Source organism: Phaenicophaeus curvirostris, chromosome 6 (assembly GCF_032191515.1).
Source record: "Phaenicophaeus curvirostris isolate KB17595 chromosome 6, BPBGC_Pcur_1.0, whole genome shotgun sequence".
Classification (NCBI taxonomy): Eukaryota; Metazoa; Chordata; class Aves; order Cuculiformes; family Cuculidae; genus Phaenicophaeus; species Phaenicophaeus curvirostris.
Window position 1 is genome coordinate 21,702,027 of NC_091397.1, and position 16,480 is coordinate 21,718,506.

Sequence of the window (16,480 nt, forward strand, 5' to 3'; positions counted from 1 at the left end):
CCCTTCCAACCCAAACCCTTCTATGGTTCTTTTAATCTGGGACCAAATAATCATCTGAAGACTTATATTGGCATTGCAATTCTTATATAACTATTCTGCAAAGTTGTGCTGGCAAATGCTCACATGCAGACAAGTCCTACTGTTACTTCTGTTTGTTTACAACAGTGAAATTGAAGTTGTGATAATGAGATTGAAAAAAACAAGAAGTGAACGAGTCAGTTGGGAGATATATGTAGAAGCTGAACAGAAGATGTCTCATGAGGAGCAACTATCTTTACTTTTATTTATATGGTGTTAGGGAAAAATTTTGCAAGAACTGGCTATGCTTGCTGACTTGACTGTTAGAAAGCACTAACAACATTTTTTCAGAAAAAAAAGGCTGGATTTCAGTAAAAGTAGGAACTGAACAAATTGTTTGATAATATTTCCAGGTGACATTCAGGTAGAGCTTGGCGTAAGCAAAGCTTGCAAGGATGGCCCTAAGTCATAAAGCTGAGTGGTGCCGCAGAAAACAATGGGGCAGGAGAGAAACAGAAATTGAGTTTACTGAGTGAAACCATATATCTGATACATCTTAAATCAAAAAATAAAATGGTTCTGACAGAGGGCATCTTAAGGGAGAAAGTCTGGAGGACACATTCCTGCCTAGTTCCTTCCTCCACCTCGTGAAGCTCCAGCTGTGCTCTTGTCCAAACTGGGCTTTGTTCCGCTCTTGTGTAAATGGATGCTTATGAGGATGCAGCTCCCCAAGGCTGCAAAGTGTTGGAGGGAGATTGGTGCAGGCACTGGGGTAGCCTGAAAGAACTGCACACTTTAGAGCTGTCTCTTTTGTATGATCCACCAGCTTGTATGATTCCCAGCTTCACAGGGAATTCTGGAGCTGAAAATTATAGTAATAAAAACTTAATTTATTTCAAAGCATCAGCAGAAAGAAGGAAGATTGCAAGGGTGAGAATATTTTAATTCATGTCAATGAACACACTGCAGTTGATGGTTGTATTGGATTGAAAAAAAGGCCAAAACCTTCACCTGAGCTTAATATCCTTTGCTGGTATGAACTGTATTTTCTATAGCAGAAAATTAAAATGGCAGGTTTTTCTACCTCAAAGTTGTATGAGATAAGTATATGAAGCACCATTTTATAGTAAATGTAACAGGATACAGCTATAAGGAACAAGAAAAGTGCTGGTCCAATGAAGTGAAGTTTGTGGGGCAAAATGAGTTCAAGATTGCAGCGGAGTTGGGCAGATTTTAATTTTTGAGTTCTTTGCAGTGTCCACAAAATCGTAAGCATACAGTAGTAAAGAGTAATCACACTTTATTGAACATTCATTCTCACTAGTTGACTTTTATAGTCTTTTTTCATCATGTTTATTTGTTCTTGTTAAGTTACTTGCACCAGTGTTGATAACATCAATCCATAAATCTGATCTTGTAAAATATGCATAATACAAGAGTGTGTTAGTGCAAAAAGAGAAAAGGGATGTAATTTAAGATTACAGATATCCTCACTAGAGACCTGTTACAAGTACATCCTTTAATTTCAGCAATTAACTTGCTTCTCCAAATTGATACACACTACAGGAATCGGTGATTCTTCAGTCACTGACACATCAAGTTAGAAGTGTTTCATTGCCAGAATGTGTTGATAGTTGGTTTTGTCTTTTTCTGTTGTAGAAATAGACTGCCACACTAGCTCCAAGAAGAGTAAGAGCAGCCAAGAAAAGGAGCGGCCAGACAGAGACATGAACAGATGGGTGTGCCTCTTTATTCTTTTTCTCACCTGAAATGAATGCATATTTTTTATGAGAAACAGTAATCTTTTGTTCCACATACAAGATGAAAGACATGGAGATGTTCTCCCCTGCCTGATCTTGGAGTCTGTTTAGTGTAAATCTGAGCCCTGCATTGTTGCTGATCAGTAGGCAGGTCTCGTGCTAAAACTGATACGGATTTAGTGGATATAGATTACAGTAACATACAAAGCATACAGTGCATGCTTGGAAGAACCGTATTAAAATGTATGCTTTAGATATGGATATGGGATGCTAATTTTTTGGGAATTAGTTTTACGATATTTTTGTGTTATATTATATACAATAGTACCTATGGAATAAATTTGTATATTTATCTACATAGGTTTTAACAGCCTACTTAAAGCTTTCTGTGCCTGTTCTCAAAGTTAGTCACAAGCTGGGTCGCTGCTGAGCTTGTCAGGTCAGAGTTAGCCCTGCAGCAGTCCACTCAATGAAGAGCATGAGAGTGCTCCTATGCCCATAAAAAACACCATGGGATAACCCTGAGTGATTTGTAACCATGCATGCCAGTAACTGTCAGGAGGACTTGTTCTGTAACAGGGAATGATTTGGGGAAACTCATTCTCGTATTTAGAATTTCGTTAATTTTCTTATGAAAGCTCTTACCTTTTTTCTGTAAAGGACTCCCACTTGGCTCAACTTCAATGAATATAATAGAGAAAAAATATGAAACCATTAGAAGTCATTTCTTCCTAAAAAAATACTGGAACAACCCCCCCTGGATTAGTGCATAAGGATTGCAAATGTCTGTTACCAAAGACAACATATGTAAGGCAAAAGATAAGTTACTAAGGTTTTGCCTTCTTACTTAACTCTACCAAACCATAATACTGATATTTGAAAACTGTTATTGTTTTTATGTCTAATAACATTCAAATACTGACTCTTTTCTATGTCCATTTAAAAACATGGTTTAAAATTTTTCTTGAAATAATAATGTTATTTTACTAAGAACATGATGTACAACTCTGGAGATTAATATCACACAGCATATTTTAGGAAGGTCTGTATGTCCAGCAGGATTCTGCTCTTACAATTAAGTTTCTTAAGTTGTCTTCCTTAGAAAAAAGACCCTCTGAATCAAGACTGTAGTCTTCTCATTTGCCAATGCATGAAAAAAATATACAGAGAAAAAAAAAGGATTTTATAATTTTTTTTTTGAAAACCTGCTAATAGTGTTTGGCACTCAGAAAAGCAGGAGAATTAGATATATTGGATGATCTTATAAAGTAAGAAATACTATTCTGAATCAAGGCTCCCTAAATTATCAATATATTTCTTGTATTGGCTGTTACACATTGCAATTGGAAAACACACTTGCTACCCAGAGGAGAAATTATTAAAGCAAATCATGAAATTAAACAAAAGCAGAGTAGAAGGCAAAATGACTAGACACAAAGAAAGAACATCGCCTGCTAAGACAGGAAATAGTTACATATGAGATGGACTTTAGTGTTTCCGCATTATTTTAGTACTATGCGGGATGGCATACAATTGCCATGTTCTTCGTAAATCTTTAAGGGGGATTAACTGATGTGCTGCAATGGGCATGTGCTGATTTAAGCATGGGAATTAACAGTTCATGGGAGGCAATTAGTTCTTGGTTACATTTCAGGTTGTTGTGGGGTTTTTTTCAATTAAAGACAATATTTGCAAAATTATTAAAAGCTGACCCTGAATTTTTAATTATTTTTCTGAGAACTAATGTGTCCTATATTATCTTTAGTATTGAAATCATGTCCTTTCAACATTTCATCCAAACAAAAGAATCCTAAAAATTGTTTTACACAGGAAATGAGGTTTTCAGTGTAGGACAGGGATATTCCTCATGATTTGCTCGGGACAATACACAGTGCAAAACCTGAAAAGTTAAACCTGATCTCACAGCTACTACAAAAGAAAGTACAAAGGGATGTCAACTTGCTATTTTTTAGGTATAATTGATTTTAACACCTAACTTAAGAGAATGGAATGATATTGCTTTCTTTTACATATCTTCTGTATCTCCACTTAAGAATACTATATATAATTATTTACCTCTGAAATATTATTCTGGCATATAGAGTATTGTGTCAAATTTTCCAGAAATGCTGAAAGGACAGCCTCTGTAAAGACCTGAAGTTTTCATTTAATAGGCAATTACTCCTTATATTATGTTTGGAGATTACATAGCTGGCCTTTTAGTACCTCTGAGGCGTTAATGACTTAAAAGTTGTTGCATCAGGCCCAGTATGAAGCTAGTTTTTAATAGTGGACAGACAGTAATATTTTTTAGAGTACAACAACCTTGAAGAGCAAACTTGATTATTTGTGTTAATTCCTCCTTGCAAGAGTATAATAACTGTTACAATACTTAGGTCCTGGAAAAGTCCTAAGTTTGCACAAGTGTTACACAGATGCCATACTAATACCCATGTTAAGTATTCATAAGTTTTCTGAAAGTGTCATTCTCAACCTAAGGTGCACACAGCATGTTCCATGTGAATGCAGACAGAGATGTAAAGGGCTCACAGGCTGCAAAAAAGGCAACTAGAAATGTTTAGAAAAGTGGAATATGCCAAACAAAACTGTTCAGAAATTACTTTCAGATGTGTGTTGGAGGGCTGTAACAGTTTCTAACAATGAGACCCACTCTGCCACTAAGGGCTAAGTCACTAAGGACTTATTTACCTCTGGGTGTTTTACAGATAAATCCTTTTTCAGAAGAGCAATCGATGTTGTCCCAATAACCAGATGGTGCAGTCATCTCAACACAGTGATGCTCCACACTGGACTCTTTCTCCTCCCAGTTAACAAAGTCCAGTACTTCATTATCTAGCCACAACCACTGGCCTGAAAAGCAACATGCAGAGTAATCAATAAATAAATACATAAATACATCTCATGGATATTTTAACTCCTTAGCTCAGCAAATGGCTTAAAAAATGTAATAGCAACCCATCATTCAGCAGAAGGCCCATTTGTAAAAAATACAATTACTCTCAATTTTCTCAAATTAGAAAAGCATTATTCAATTAAGTAATCAATATAAGACATTACCATCCACGTTTCGGTAAAGTCCTATCCAGAAGCCTCCTACTTTATTTCCAAGTGGTTGTATTGTATGGATCAGAAAGTCAGATTCATCTGCGTTTTCTACTGAAACCAAGGTAGCACCTGAAAGGTATTAGCAAGCAAATAACCAGAATCCTTGTAAGCAACTGCTGAAACGACCTCCTCCTTTCAAGTCTGTGCAAACAATAACTTTTGAAATTATCACACACTCTACTTGATAAGCTTCTGATTGCTTCTTGCAGAGGACAGAGACCTGGAGATGCAGAGCAGCCATGGTGCCCCTCCACTGCCCAGAGGGTAGGGAGGAGCTGATGGGGAGCTCTACACCTGGGGAGGACAGAAGGCTGGGTGAAGTTACTTGTGGCAGTTTATTTTCCTTGTGCCAGATTTAGAATAACTTGGTAGGCAAAAAAGTATTTCTAATGATTCTTTTTACCAATGTTTTTCCATTTTAATGTCGGTTTTGTATGAACTTTCAGACAAATCAGTTGATAATGAAAGTTCTTACCTAACTTCACACATTCAAGGGAGGCCAGTGCCCAGCTTGTCCCAGCTGATGCTTCAAAGTAGTAGCAGTGGCTGCGGTAAGGGATCCAAGCTTGGAGTTCGATTCCTTTGGGGCAGTCTCCAGGCAGCTGAGCAGGCTCAGTAGGAGCAATAGCTAAAGAAGCCATATGGTATGAAATTGGTATTGCATTATGAGTAACACATGATGTAGGACATGTGAATAAATACTGCGGGATTTCTTTCACATGGTTTTAACTATCTGGACATCTAATCCTGACTGTTTCTACAGGCCCCCGGCTCAGACAGTCAGAAAAGCCAGGCAATCAAGAACATGAAACATCTTATTTCTCCAGTCACATTTATTAGGACAAGGAAACAAATGACACCCTGCCACAATTAACGAACTGCTGTGGCAGTGCTGTGAGGAAAGCAAACTCTTATGGACTACATAGGTCTTGAATCTGCATTCTCACAGAAACAGAAAGCTCTTGTAGGCTAACTGAAATGGTGATTTGTAAACAGTGAGATGGAATGTCAACTGCAATGTGTTAAAACAAGATTAACAACAAAGGGTCTTTAAGACCCAGGGTCTTTAAAACTAACTGCTCATATAGGAGCAAGTTTAATGATTCTGGATGAGATTAATTTTAACTCACTGGATATGCAATGAAGTTCCAGGAATAAGGTGTTCTTGTCATTTTGCGGAAAAACTATGACTATCAAGACACGTCTGTGTATGTAGCACTCTGAAATCACTGTTGGGTAAAAGCACTCTGAGGACAAGCACCTCTGCCCAGGGAGGTGGTTGAGTCACCTTCCCTGGAGGTGTTTAAGGCACGGGTGGACGAGGTGCTGAGGGATATGGTTTAGTGTTTGGTAGGAACGGTTGGACTCGGTGATCCGGTGGGTCTCTTCCAACCTGGTTATTCTGTGATTCTGTGATTCTGTGACAAATCCTGATATTTCTCCAGCACTGAATAAAGAATACCTACTTAATAACCACATTGGTTATTGGTGTAAATTTCTTTGTTTCAGAGTGAAACATTGATATCACAGTCCCATACTCTATGGCTGCTTTGTCTCTGGATGTTGTCATGTTATACAAAGGAACCACCAGTGAAGCATGCCTCTGCCAAATTAGTTGCTGTTTCTGATCACTGTGCAACTCCAAATCACTTCTATTGGTCTGCACTGCATATACAGACCAAATGGAGGCCTGGAAAGTTTAATTCAGAAACCATTTTCAAGTGGCAAAATCTATACTGAATCTCACATCAGGAACACACTTCTGCATACCTCTACAAAGAATTTAAGTATTATTCAAATTCACAAGGCTCTTATACCTACATCATAACTGCTTCAGCTCTAGCAATAGGAAAATTAGTGAAGCTTTTGCCAGTATTTTTGCTCAGTGATACCTGTTTGTAAACTTAGCTAGTTGTTGCAGTTCATACAGTCACTGCACATTCCAGCACTTATTTTACGCACAATCTCAAATGTGGTTTATGCTCCCACCCGAGAAAGAGCAAAACACTTTGAAGATAGAGTTTCATCTTATGCAAAGTTATGACTACAATGAAAGCAGTTCAGCCATATGCATTTGTGCAAGAGGCTTTGGTGTGCTTGTATTGATATATTGTCCAACAGAAAACATCCAAACTTTGCAAGGAAGCAGACAGTATCCTGAAGCATACCCCTCTTAGGGTTCTAGCCCAAGCCAGAGCAAAGTCTCTAGGGTTAGGTAGGCTAATAGATTAAGTCTTTAAAATTATTACAGTAATTTGCTTACCATCTGACGTCTTACAAACTGAAAAGTAGGTTTCATTGCAGGATGCTGTTTTCCAAGTACCATCAAGATCTAGGTAGACACAAGCATTTTTCTCCTTTGGCTCCCCTGGTGCCCATTTTGTGTACCTGGTTTTCCAGTTATCAATCCATTTGTAATAGCTGCCAGTCTGAAAACAAAGACGTTCAGGCAACAGAGTTTTTTACATAAAGGCTCAGACATGTGAATATAGTGTCCTATGTCTATTTGAGTTTTTAATCAAAAAAAAATCTCTGTACTGTTCCATTTATTAAACACCATTCACTGTTCTAAGCAATGTCACTGGGTGCTCTGAGCCACACGAGAACTTCATATGAACAGTATCCAACAGTTCATTGCTTTGGGGAGGTTTGTTCTGAAGCAACACAAACTTCTACAACATGCCAAGAAACTCAGATGAGTCCTTCTTAGGTAATTTAGTAAATCGCGTACCAAGAGAATCCATTACAGAGAATTTGTCCCCTCTGGTCTTCTTCACATAAATTAAAACTGGGAGCTATTTGGTGAGTAATGATTACTTGACATTAAATAGTTAAAATGATCCTAAAATATCTCTCTAATACTCATAATAACTTTTATTAATATAATAATAGTTACAAGTAGACTCTATAGAGCAGGGATTTAGACTTGCGGAACAGCTAACAGTTTCTCCACAATAGCTGCACATCTTGGCTTGTGACTGAGTGTAAAGACCAAGTCCTTTACTGGTAATGTTTGCGTCTTAAATATTGTCTGAGTACAGGGTTGCCTGTGCCTAAGGGGCTTTTCTATAACTCCTGGTTAACAATGAGAGGTGGAGGAGCAGGCATGGCCCACTGCCCCTCACCAGCCGATGGGGCAGATGCTGCTGAGGGGAGGAAGGAGGTGCAGCAGCAGGTGCTGCCCCACCCACCTGACTGTCCTGGAGCCCCCAGTCTCAATTTGAGGACCTTCCCAAAGGAGCTTCTGCACATGCACAGCAAGACCACCCCCTTACATGCTAAAGGGGCATGGACTTGCCCTGTAAACAGAGTCTGCCAAGAAGACATGGTGTGCACACCCACCACCCCAATGAAATCAGCCTGAGGAACAATTGCCCTAAAGAACTACCAGACTACATGTTCCTAATGTACCACATATCCCCATTGGAGTGGTGACTATTTTTCTTCCCCATTCCCTGGGTTCTTTTTTTTTCCCCTCTCTCTTTCTTACTTATCTCACTGTACCTACTTTTTCCCCTGACACTGTGGTATATTGGATTAAGTCCGAGTTGTGGTGTTGTTTGTCTAGCAACCTTGGCTGTCTTGAGGTATCAGATTGTGATCTGGTTTTGCAGCTTTGAGAATTTGTGACTTGGAGTGCACATGGGTATCTGGCTTGTTAATTTGGCTATGTCCGAAATAAATACTGCATTTAGATTTACCCTGGGAGATTCATCCGTTTCCAATTTGCCATGCAGATACCAAAAGACCTTTCCCCTTCAACTGCAGGTCCGGGGAGACCAAACACTACTGGTGTTGAGAGTGGGCCCTTACAGTCTGGGATTTTATTTCTTTTGCACTTCTAGTGCTTGCTACTTTCACTTATCTCTTGCTTAACCTTTTCACTCCATGTGGCACATGAAAGTCTTTGAATAACTCTAATAGGACCACGGGGACTCTATGCATATACACAGTAAAGGAATTCAGATTACAGTTGTGTAGGCACTGTTCTAAATTGGGCATCCAGCAGGTTTATAAAGAGGAAGAGAACTCACCAAGCACCTCCATGTCCCATCTGTCCAGCACTTACCATATTGCTGTTAAGACCAATCCATACGGGTTTTCCATATTTCAGCATCTGGATCTGCAGGAATGAATGGATGTAGGCATCTAAAATGCTGGCAAGTTCTGCAGATTTGTCTTGACATTTTTTTCTGGCCTCTTCCCATTGCATTTCAGATGAGATGATTGAATAGCTACTATCACCATAACGAACAAAGCCAGAGGATGGAAATGTTGTTGGTGCTTCAGACTGTATGGTAACTGTGGAGGAAAAACAGAATGCATGAATTTACAACATACCACTCATCTCTAGAATGGAAGCCATAAAAAAATAGATCAAAACGTCCAGCATTAACAATAAAACAAGATCTTCATTTAAGCTGGTGAACAATCTGGAAATAAAATAGCCCAAAACAAACTTGTAAAACATTAACAAAACCTGTTAATCTAAAAAGCAGAGTGAAATCCTAGATGTCCTGAAGAAGAGATTATACTTGCTAGAGGACTAACTAGTGCAGACTAAGACTCATACATTAGATATTTGAGTTCCCATGCTTTAACATATTTTGGCTAAATTAGATTATCTGAGTATACACCTATTTCAGATCACTGGTGGAGAGGACATAGGGCTAGACATTTATGACATTTACTGTTGTATCCTGTTGTCACAACCTGAGACTTTGCTGCTTGATATTAATTGATCACCACTCATTGTTGACTCAAAGTCATTAGCCTGTCTGTAAGGGCTGCCTGAACACTGCCTACATGCTTGAGTGCATGTCTCCACCCTCGAGATTGTAAATGTATTCAGAAGAGCTGTAACTGGGATGAAGTTAACTAAAAATGTCTCCTTAAAACTATGTGTTTGCTGTGCAGGGTTCTATGTTGAAAGTGAACAGGCTGCTGCAGGGGCTGATTGAAGAGGGGGTAATAGATTTTACTAATGCTGTAATAAAGGTGAGGCAAAACTGTTTTGTTATCTGTGCTTTGCCTTCTCACATTATATGGCTGGGCAGCAGGGCTTTGCATAATTACAGCTGGACAGTCAATATTCATTACTTCTTTTGGTGTAAATCCCCCCCCCCCCCAAAAAATCTTCTAAAATAAAGACACAGCCAAGAGGCTGTACCTGTTAATACACACCATATGACATCCAGTAGAAGTGTTAAGAGAGGATTAAATGCTCTGCTCCGAGACAGCCAGGAATATGGGGAGATCACTGCAAGAGCATGTATTTATACTGCACTTAAAGTGGACTCCTAAAAGACCCATATTTCACTGAGATTAAATTCATTTCCCTTTATTATTCTCTAGTATTATTCGTTATTTAGTTACAAGACCCCAGTTAAGGTAGTGGTTCCTCTCCAGCAATCTCTGAGGATTAAATGGTACTTTAAAAGTAGTACAGCCTTAAGACCAGTGGAGCTCTGAAAGCCTGAGATATTCAGAATGAGACTCAAAACTGAAAGAAATCACATCAGTTTGTAAGTTCAGCTTATCTGAGACACTTTTTCTATTTAGGAGACTAGGTTAAACAGAACTCACGTGGATTCATCTGGCATAAATAGCCTCTCTCGTTGTCACAGCTATCATCTTTCCATTTCCCATCTGACTTCATGATAAAGACACAATCTGTCTAAAGGAGAGGGAAGGATACACAGCCATTACAAAACACAATCAGGAGACGGTGAGCTGGAGCTTTTACACTCCTAGGGCAAGCCTGCTGGCAGAGAAATTAGAAAGAGGACTGGAGCAGAGTTCCTTGAGCACCTGTGTATCTAGTTCAAATTTCCTAGGATTCTGCCAAACAGCTTGACCTGATAATTATTAGTGACTCTTTATGTTTGAACCACGCTTCCACTGGCATCAGTCAAGGTCTGAAAGAAAGGTCTGTAAAAAAGAGTCTTACCAGTACTATTTAAGAGACTTCTTAATGACTACAGAAATTACTACAGTGCCTATAATACGTATTCTCAGTTTTTACTTGAAGTTACGTAAAACTGCTTCAAAACATTTCCATCAAGGAGAAAAATAATATAAGAATCATTATTAAAAGCAGTAGTCTGAATTTATCGTAAGTGAAGCAGACTATCTTGCAGAAAGTAGATTACAAATTGTTTATAGTCATTATCAAGTTACTACTACCAGATACCTTTAGTAACAAACAAATTTTTCCTTTAATTCCTTCTGTTTAATTGCTTCAAGATTTCCTTCATGGTTCCCTTGATTTCAAGACTGGCCATGATCACCTTTCAGCATTCCGTCCAAGTTTCTTACACTGATTTAAACAAGCTATAGTCATAAAGATGTTGACTGATGGTAGGTGGAAAAAAATCTCTATCCACTAGCTGCCTATCACTTTCTCAGAAAATACTTCTGAGAAAAAAAAAGAGAATGAATTTCAGCAGAGAAATAGCCCTTTTATTGAAGATATCCTTTTGTACCACCAGAAACTAATTAAGCACTGTGGGAGCACATTAGCACAACTGGGACATATTCATACATGTTGCAGCAACAATCTTCATTATAGATTATTATAACTTTTCTATATTTGGTGTTGCACTTTAATATTTGCATTAATGCAGTTCATGAGGGAACTGATATAATATATGTCTCTTCAGGTTTGTTTTAAAGAACTGTTATTTGGCAATGGTCAGGTGCAAAGCATAAAGACCCTCTTCTTAAGAACCTCTACCAAACATTTTTGGTGCATTTGGAATCATTATCAGGTGATTTACTAAGCCACATTCTGCTTACAGAGGACTTGTTTCAGCATCTTATTACTGCTGCTGTAGGTTCCCTTTTAGGAAAATCATCTAGATTCCTAAGACATACAAGTTACATAAATTTCCTGTACCTCCACAGTGATGTCTGTCAACGTTTCATACTCATAAAAGTCAAAGTACGTTTGTTTATTTTCTGGTGCACCCTTAACCCAGTTAGTATAAGAAACAGTGCTTCCATCTGTCCAAAGAAATGTGGACTCTTTGTTGATATCATTCATCCCAATCCAAACATTAGTCGTGGCATCTTTTAAATTATAAAACAGGAAAGCTGGAAGGAAGGAGAGATTTCACATTAGGGAAAGCTCATCATGACTTACTCAAAACAGCAGAAATGTTCAAAAGCCCAGAACTGAGGCCATGTTAAAAGGATAACACGTCCTGCTACAGAGCCCATCTGTCTTTAACTAAATGTTTAGATAAGCATCTGTAGGAACATATGTTACAGGAGCATTAAGGCTGAAAAAATACCCAAAAAGAAAGCTCTGGAGCAAACTAGAAAATGTCCCTTCCCCACCATGTAGGCACATGTAGTGTTCCAGTGAATCACATTCCCAATGAGAGAGACAGAAAATACAGATGTCAGTTTGAGGCATCTGAGCAACCACACTCAAAACAGAGTGGAAGTTTCATGAAAATTGAAAACATGAAAGAACTAGAAACACACTCTTGATTTCTTATATGGAATAATTTAGCCATTGTTTCCCACTTTGGACTTAAAACAAAGCATAAACAGACCTGGCTAATAAGCAATTTTCAGCAGATAATCCCTTGATGTATTCTGGAGAGTAGAGCAGTTTCTTTAGTGAGAGATTTATATATTTTTTCTTTCCATAGAGCCTATATATGTACCTTGCACTTGTTCATTTGGTATGGAAGCCAGGTTTCCTCCAAAATCAATACAAGCATCTCGTGCAGCATGCCACGTGATCTTTCTTGTCATGTTGGAAGCAAATATTTTGAAACACTGGAAAAAAAGCAATCACTTACTTCAAACTAAAAAAGATGGGAACTGTTCTATGAGACAAATACCAATTAGCTATGTCTCCATAAAAAGAAATCAGGGCTAGAATAAGTGACAGAGCTCAAAAGGCAGTGCATATTTTCACCCTTGAGATTGTAAATGTATTCAGAAGTGCTGTAACTGCTCCTCTCATTGCACAAGGTGTAATCCAGGAGTGCAGTATCCCCTGAACTGGTTGTAATGATGTCAAGTATATAATAACTTTTCACATTTTTGCCTACCCGCTTCCTCAGATAAGAGAGAGATCATTTATAACCAAGAAAATGTGGCTTTCAGTGACACAGCTGCATGGAATGATCTCTGCTGTGCGTTTTCCACAACGACTGTGGTTACAACTGTTCATCCCATCAACACGTATAAAATATCTTTTGACATATTGACCTAACATTCTGAGGATAAAACACTAGCACAGTGCATATAAAATAGACAAAACAACATTTGGCAAATAGACCTTGGTATTGGTACAAATCAGTAAAAATATTTCTGTTACAGCAATAAGGACTTCCAGATCATGTCTGAATGCAAACCTCTGTTCAAAACAATTGTAATTGGGCATAATCTTTCTGAACTCAAAGTTTTTGGAGTCCTATACAAACCAAAAGGAGTGCTCAAATCAATTCTCTCTAAATCATCCCATTTGGAGGTGGGTTTTTTTCCATGAATAACTGATAAATTTTAGTTTCTAACATTAATATGTAAACCAGGGGAGGAAGAGAAGGGGTTTACTCAAACAGTAACAGTGTATTTTAAGCCTGCACACACTATGTTCTCTGAAATTTCTTTAGCATACATCTATTTTTACTGTATTTTTCTGCAAAATTAAATGTCTAAAGTCACCTCCAAAAAAGTCCAGCCATCCAACCAATGTGTTCTGACTGGATAATTAGTCCCACAATTTATTCTGTAATCATAAAAATAATTTTTTGTAGTTCTTTTTTTCACTTCTAATTTACATAACTTACTAAAGTTACTTGTTAACCTACCTTGCTGTTAAAGAATAACCAGCTTTCTGGGCATCCTCCAGAAGGCAATGGAAAAATAACCGTTGAACTAATGGAACTGTTATGTTTTTCACATACGAATTTATTGGGGGAACCACAGTTTACATCATTCCACAAGCCTAAAAATTGAATAAGCAATTCAAGACGCTTTAGTATTTGTAACAATAATTCTTCATTGTTTACTTTGAGTTAGAAAGCAGCTAATCTCTTCTGTTCAGACCATAAAAGTGAGGAAAAGAACCATGCTACAAGTATTCACTCAACTATTTTTTACATGCAGAAGATGTTTATGGATATTAGCTGCTCAGCATTATTAGTTACAGGGCTACTGTCTAGCAGTCGAAAAAAGAACAAAGGACTGGGAAGAAAGAGTCAGTGACTCAGAAGAAATGCCTAGGTCATCAATTAACTTCCTTCTACTTTCTCCACCCTCCCCACCTCTGTATATCAAAGAGTCTGAGTAGGAAAATTGCAGTAAGCAGATGAGGAAAAAAAAGAACTACTTCCAGCAGAACACAACATTCTCCATTTTGTATTTCAGGCTACAGCGTGACCTGAAGACAAAGTAACCATAACAACCTTAGATGAGCCCATCGAAATTCTAGTAGTCACATAGCTGTAGTTTCTTGTGTTTAATTTGAACTTCCTTACCTTTCTGCTCCTCACTGAGGGCTCTCCATAATGTGCACACTTGTTTACGATTTGTTTAAGCTACAGCATCATTACATTGTAGGCAGCAGGGAAAATATACCCACAAGAAAATTTGAAAAGAAAATGGGTAAGAAAAGATGAGAGAGGAAATACGAGATGAATCTAAGGGCACAATGTAGTATCTAGACATATGTTATTAAATATGTGCCAGAGAGGAGGGTGCTGACCCCTTCTCCCAAGTTACAGGGGACAGGACAAGAGGGAATGGCCTCAAGCTCCACCAGGGGAGGTTCAGGGTGAACATTGGGAAAAAAATTTTCACGGAAAGGGTCATTGGGCGCTGGAACAGGCTGCCCAGGGAGGTGATTGAGTCACTTTCCCTGGAGGTGTTTAAGGGACAGGTGGATGAGGTGCTGAGGGGCATGGTTTAGTGTTTGATAGGTATTGTTGGACTCGATGATCCAGTGGGTCTTTTCCAACCTGGTGATTCTATAATTCTATGATTCTATCTCAAGTAAATATAATATTATCTAGAGATTCAGTTTGCAGATTAAAATACCTTAAAAAAAGTTGGCAAGGTATATGCTATTTTGTAAGCTGCTATTATAGTCAATATAGAGCGAAGGCAGGATTCATTTGTCTAAGCACTGCTTAGTGCTGTTTGAGAAGCTATGCAAGGTATCTGCAGAGAGCTGACAGATATGGCACTGTTTATATGTGAAACTTACAGTCAGATGAGCTAACTCTAGGTTATCTCAGGTGCCTACAGTAGGCAACTGAATACTGTGCTAGAGGAAATTTAATTGCTCTTCAGGCAGCACTGGCTGTGCAGGTGAGATCTCCCCTTGACCATAATGAGACTTCAGAGTTACATTTCACATTAGTTACATCAGCTCAAGTTTAGTGCTTCCTTTATGGGCTACTTCATTTGCTCACATGTAAACTTCTAGCATCATCTGAGACAAAATGAGGAATGAGGAGTCTTAAATGCCGAGCTGGAAGATGTGACTAGGACTGGTGGGATAGCCGCACCTTTCTGGATCAACAGATAAAGAACAAGATGCATCTCAATTAGACCAGATGCCTAGGTTTAGAAAGGTGAATCTTGCTCTTCGTGTATTTATATAAGGGCAGAATTTCAGGTAAATTCTTCTCCTTATATGTATATAGCTGAATTTGCATTAGCCTCAGCTAAATTGCAAAAGTACAAACAGGAGGAAAGACTAGCTCTAGGATGTGCAAGATATCTAACTTTAAGAGTACATCTACTGACAGTCTTTGGTCATTTGATGTATTTATCTCCCTCTTCATTGGCTTGTACTTTCAACTCCCTCCATTTCCTGTAGTTGTCATAAATGTTTTCCTAACTTCATAGGAGTGAAGACAGACCCCACTCAACATTTGAGATAAACAGTGAAAAGCCCTGTAAAAATGTGCAATATCAATGTCATACATCCCCACAGAGACATCTGCATTGAGTTACACATGGTACTGAACTCTTCCCATTCTAAGGTTATAGGATCATATGTGACAGGTGGTTGTACCAGTTACTGCACCTTGTTGGCTGGTTGCTAGAAAGGAATTGCAGAAAATAGACATAAAACATTGTGTGACACTAACAGTAGAAGTTTGACAGCATCAGTTATAACCAAAGCAGAGACAAGTAAAATCTAATAGTTACTTACCTTGCTGTGACAACATTACCACACAATTTTCCTCATTATTTGCAAAATTGGGTTCATTAGGAGCCCAGGCCACATAGGTTACCGGAGTTCCATCTATCCAGCTTATAGAAAAGTTATACAAATAGTTATTAATAAATAGACTTCAATTGTGAGATGAGAACCTTAATTAACATCTCACAATTAGGAAGGCCCATGAGCATTAATGGCTGATTAAAACTGGAAAGACTGTTACAGATTTTCTCTCCTTAGCTGATTATTCTAATTTGAAAAAAAATATGTAAAATATTACTGGTTGCAAAGTAGAAAAAGAAAACACCAAGCATAATTTCCATTGATGGACAGGAGTGATCAGTCATCATTTAATAACAGAAGCTATTTGTAGTTAGCCATA

At 38.2% G+C, this 16,480-nt stretch overlaps 1 protein-coding gene across 1 annotated transcript in view; it reads right to left on the reverse strand.

The window, feature by feature from the left end:
• Window positions 1-1,035: 1,035 nt before the first annotated feature.
• LOC138721926 (macrophage mannose receptor 1-like) overlaps window positions 1,036-16,480 on the reverse strand; it is a 36,732-nt gene continuing 21,287 nt past the window's right edge. The window contains exons 19-30 of the mRNA XM_069859525.1: window positions 16,090-16,190; window positions 13,736-13,872; window positions 12,581-12,695; window positions 11,803-11,999; window positions 10,491-10,581; window positions 8,974-9,206; window positions 7,168-7,333; window positions 5,380-5,532; window positions 4,857-4,973; window positions 4,488-4,649; window positions 2,424-2,456; window positions 1,036-1,783 (exon numbers count right to left, since the gene is read on the reverse strand). Of these exons, the coding sequence (XP_069715626.1) occupies window positions 1,614-1,783; window positions 2,424-2,456; window positions 4,488-4,649; window positions 4,857-4,973; window positions 5,380-5,532; window positions 7,168-7,333; window positions 8,974-9,206; window positions 10,491-10,581; window positions 11,803-11,999; window positions 12,581-12,695; window positions 13,736-13,872; window positions 16,090-16,190 (1,675 nt within the window). The 3' untranslated portion in view covers window positions 1,036-1,613. The remainder of the gene's footprint in view (window positions 1,784-2,423; window positions 2,457-4,487; window positions 4,650-4,856; window positions 4,974-5,379; window positions 5,533-7,167; window positions 7,334-8,973; window positions 9,207-10,490; window positions 10,582-11,802; window positions 12,000-12,580; window positions 12,696-13,735; window positions 13,873-16,089; window positions 16,191-16,480) is intronic.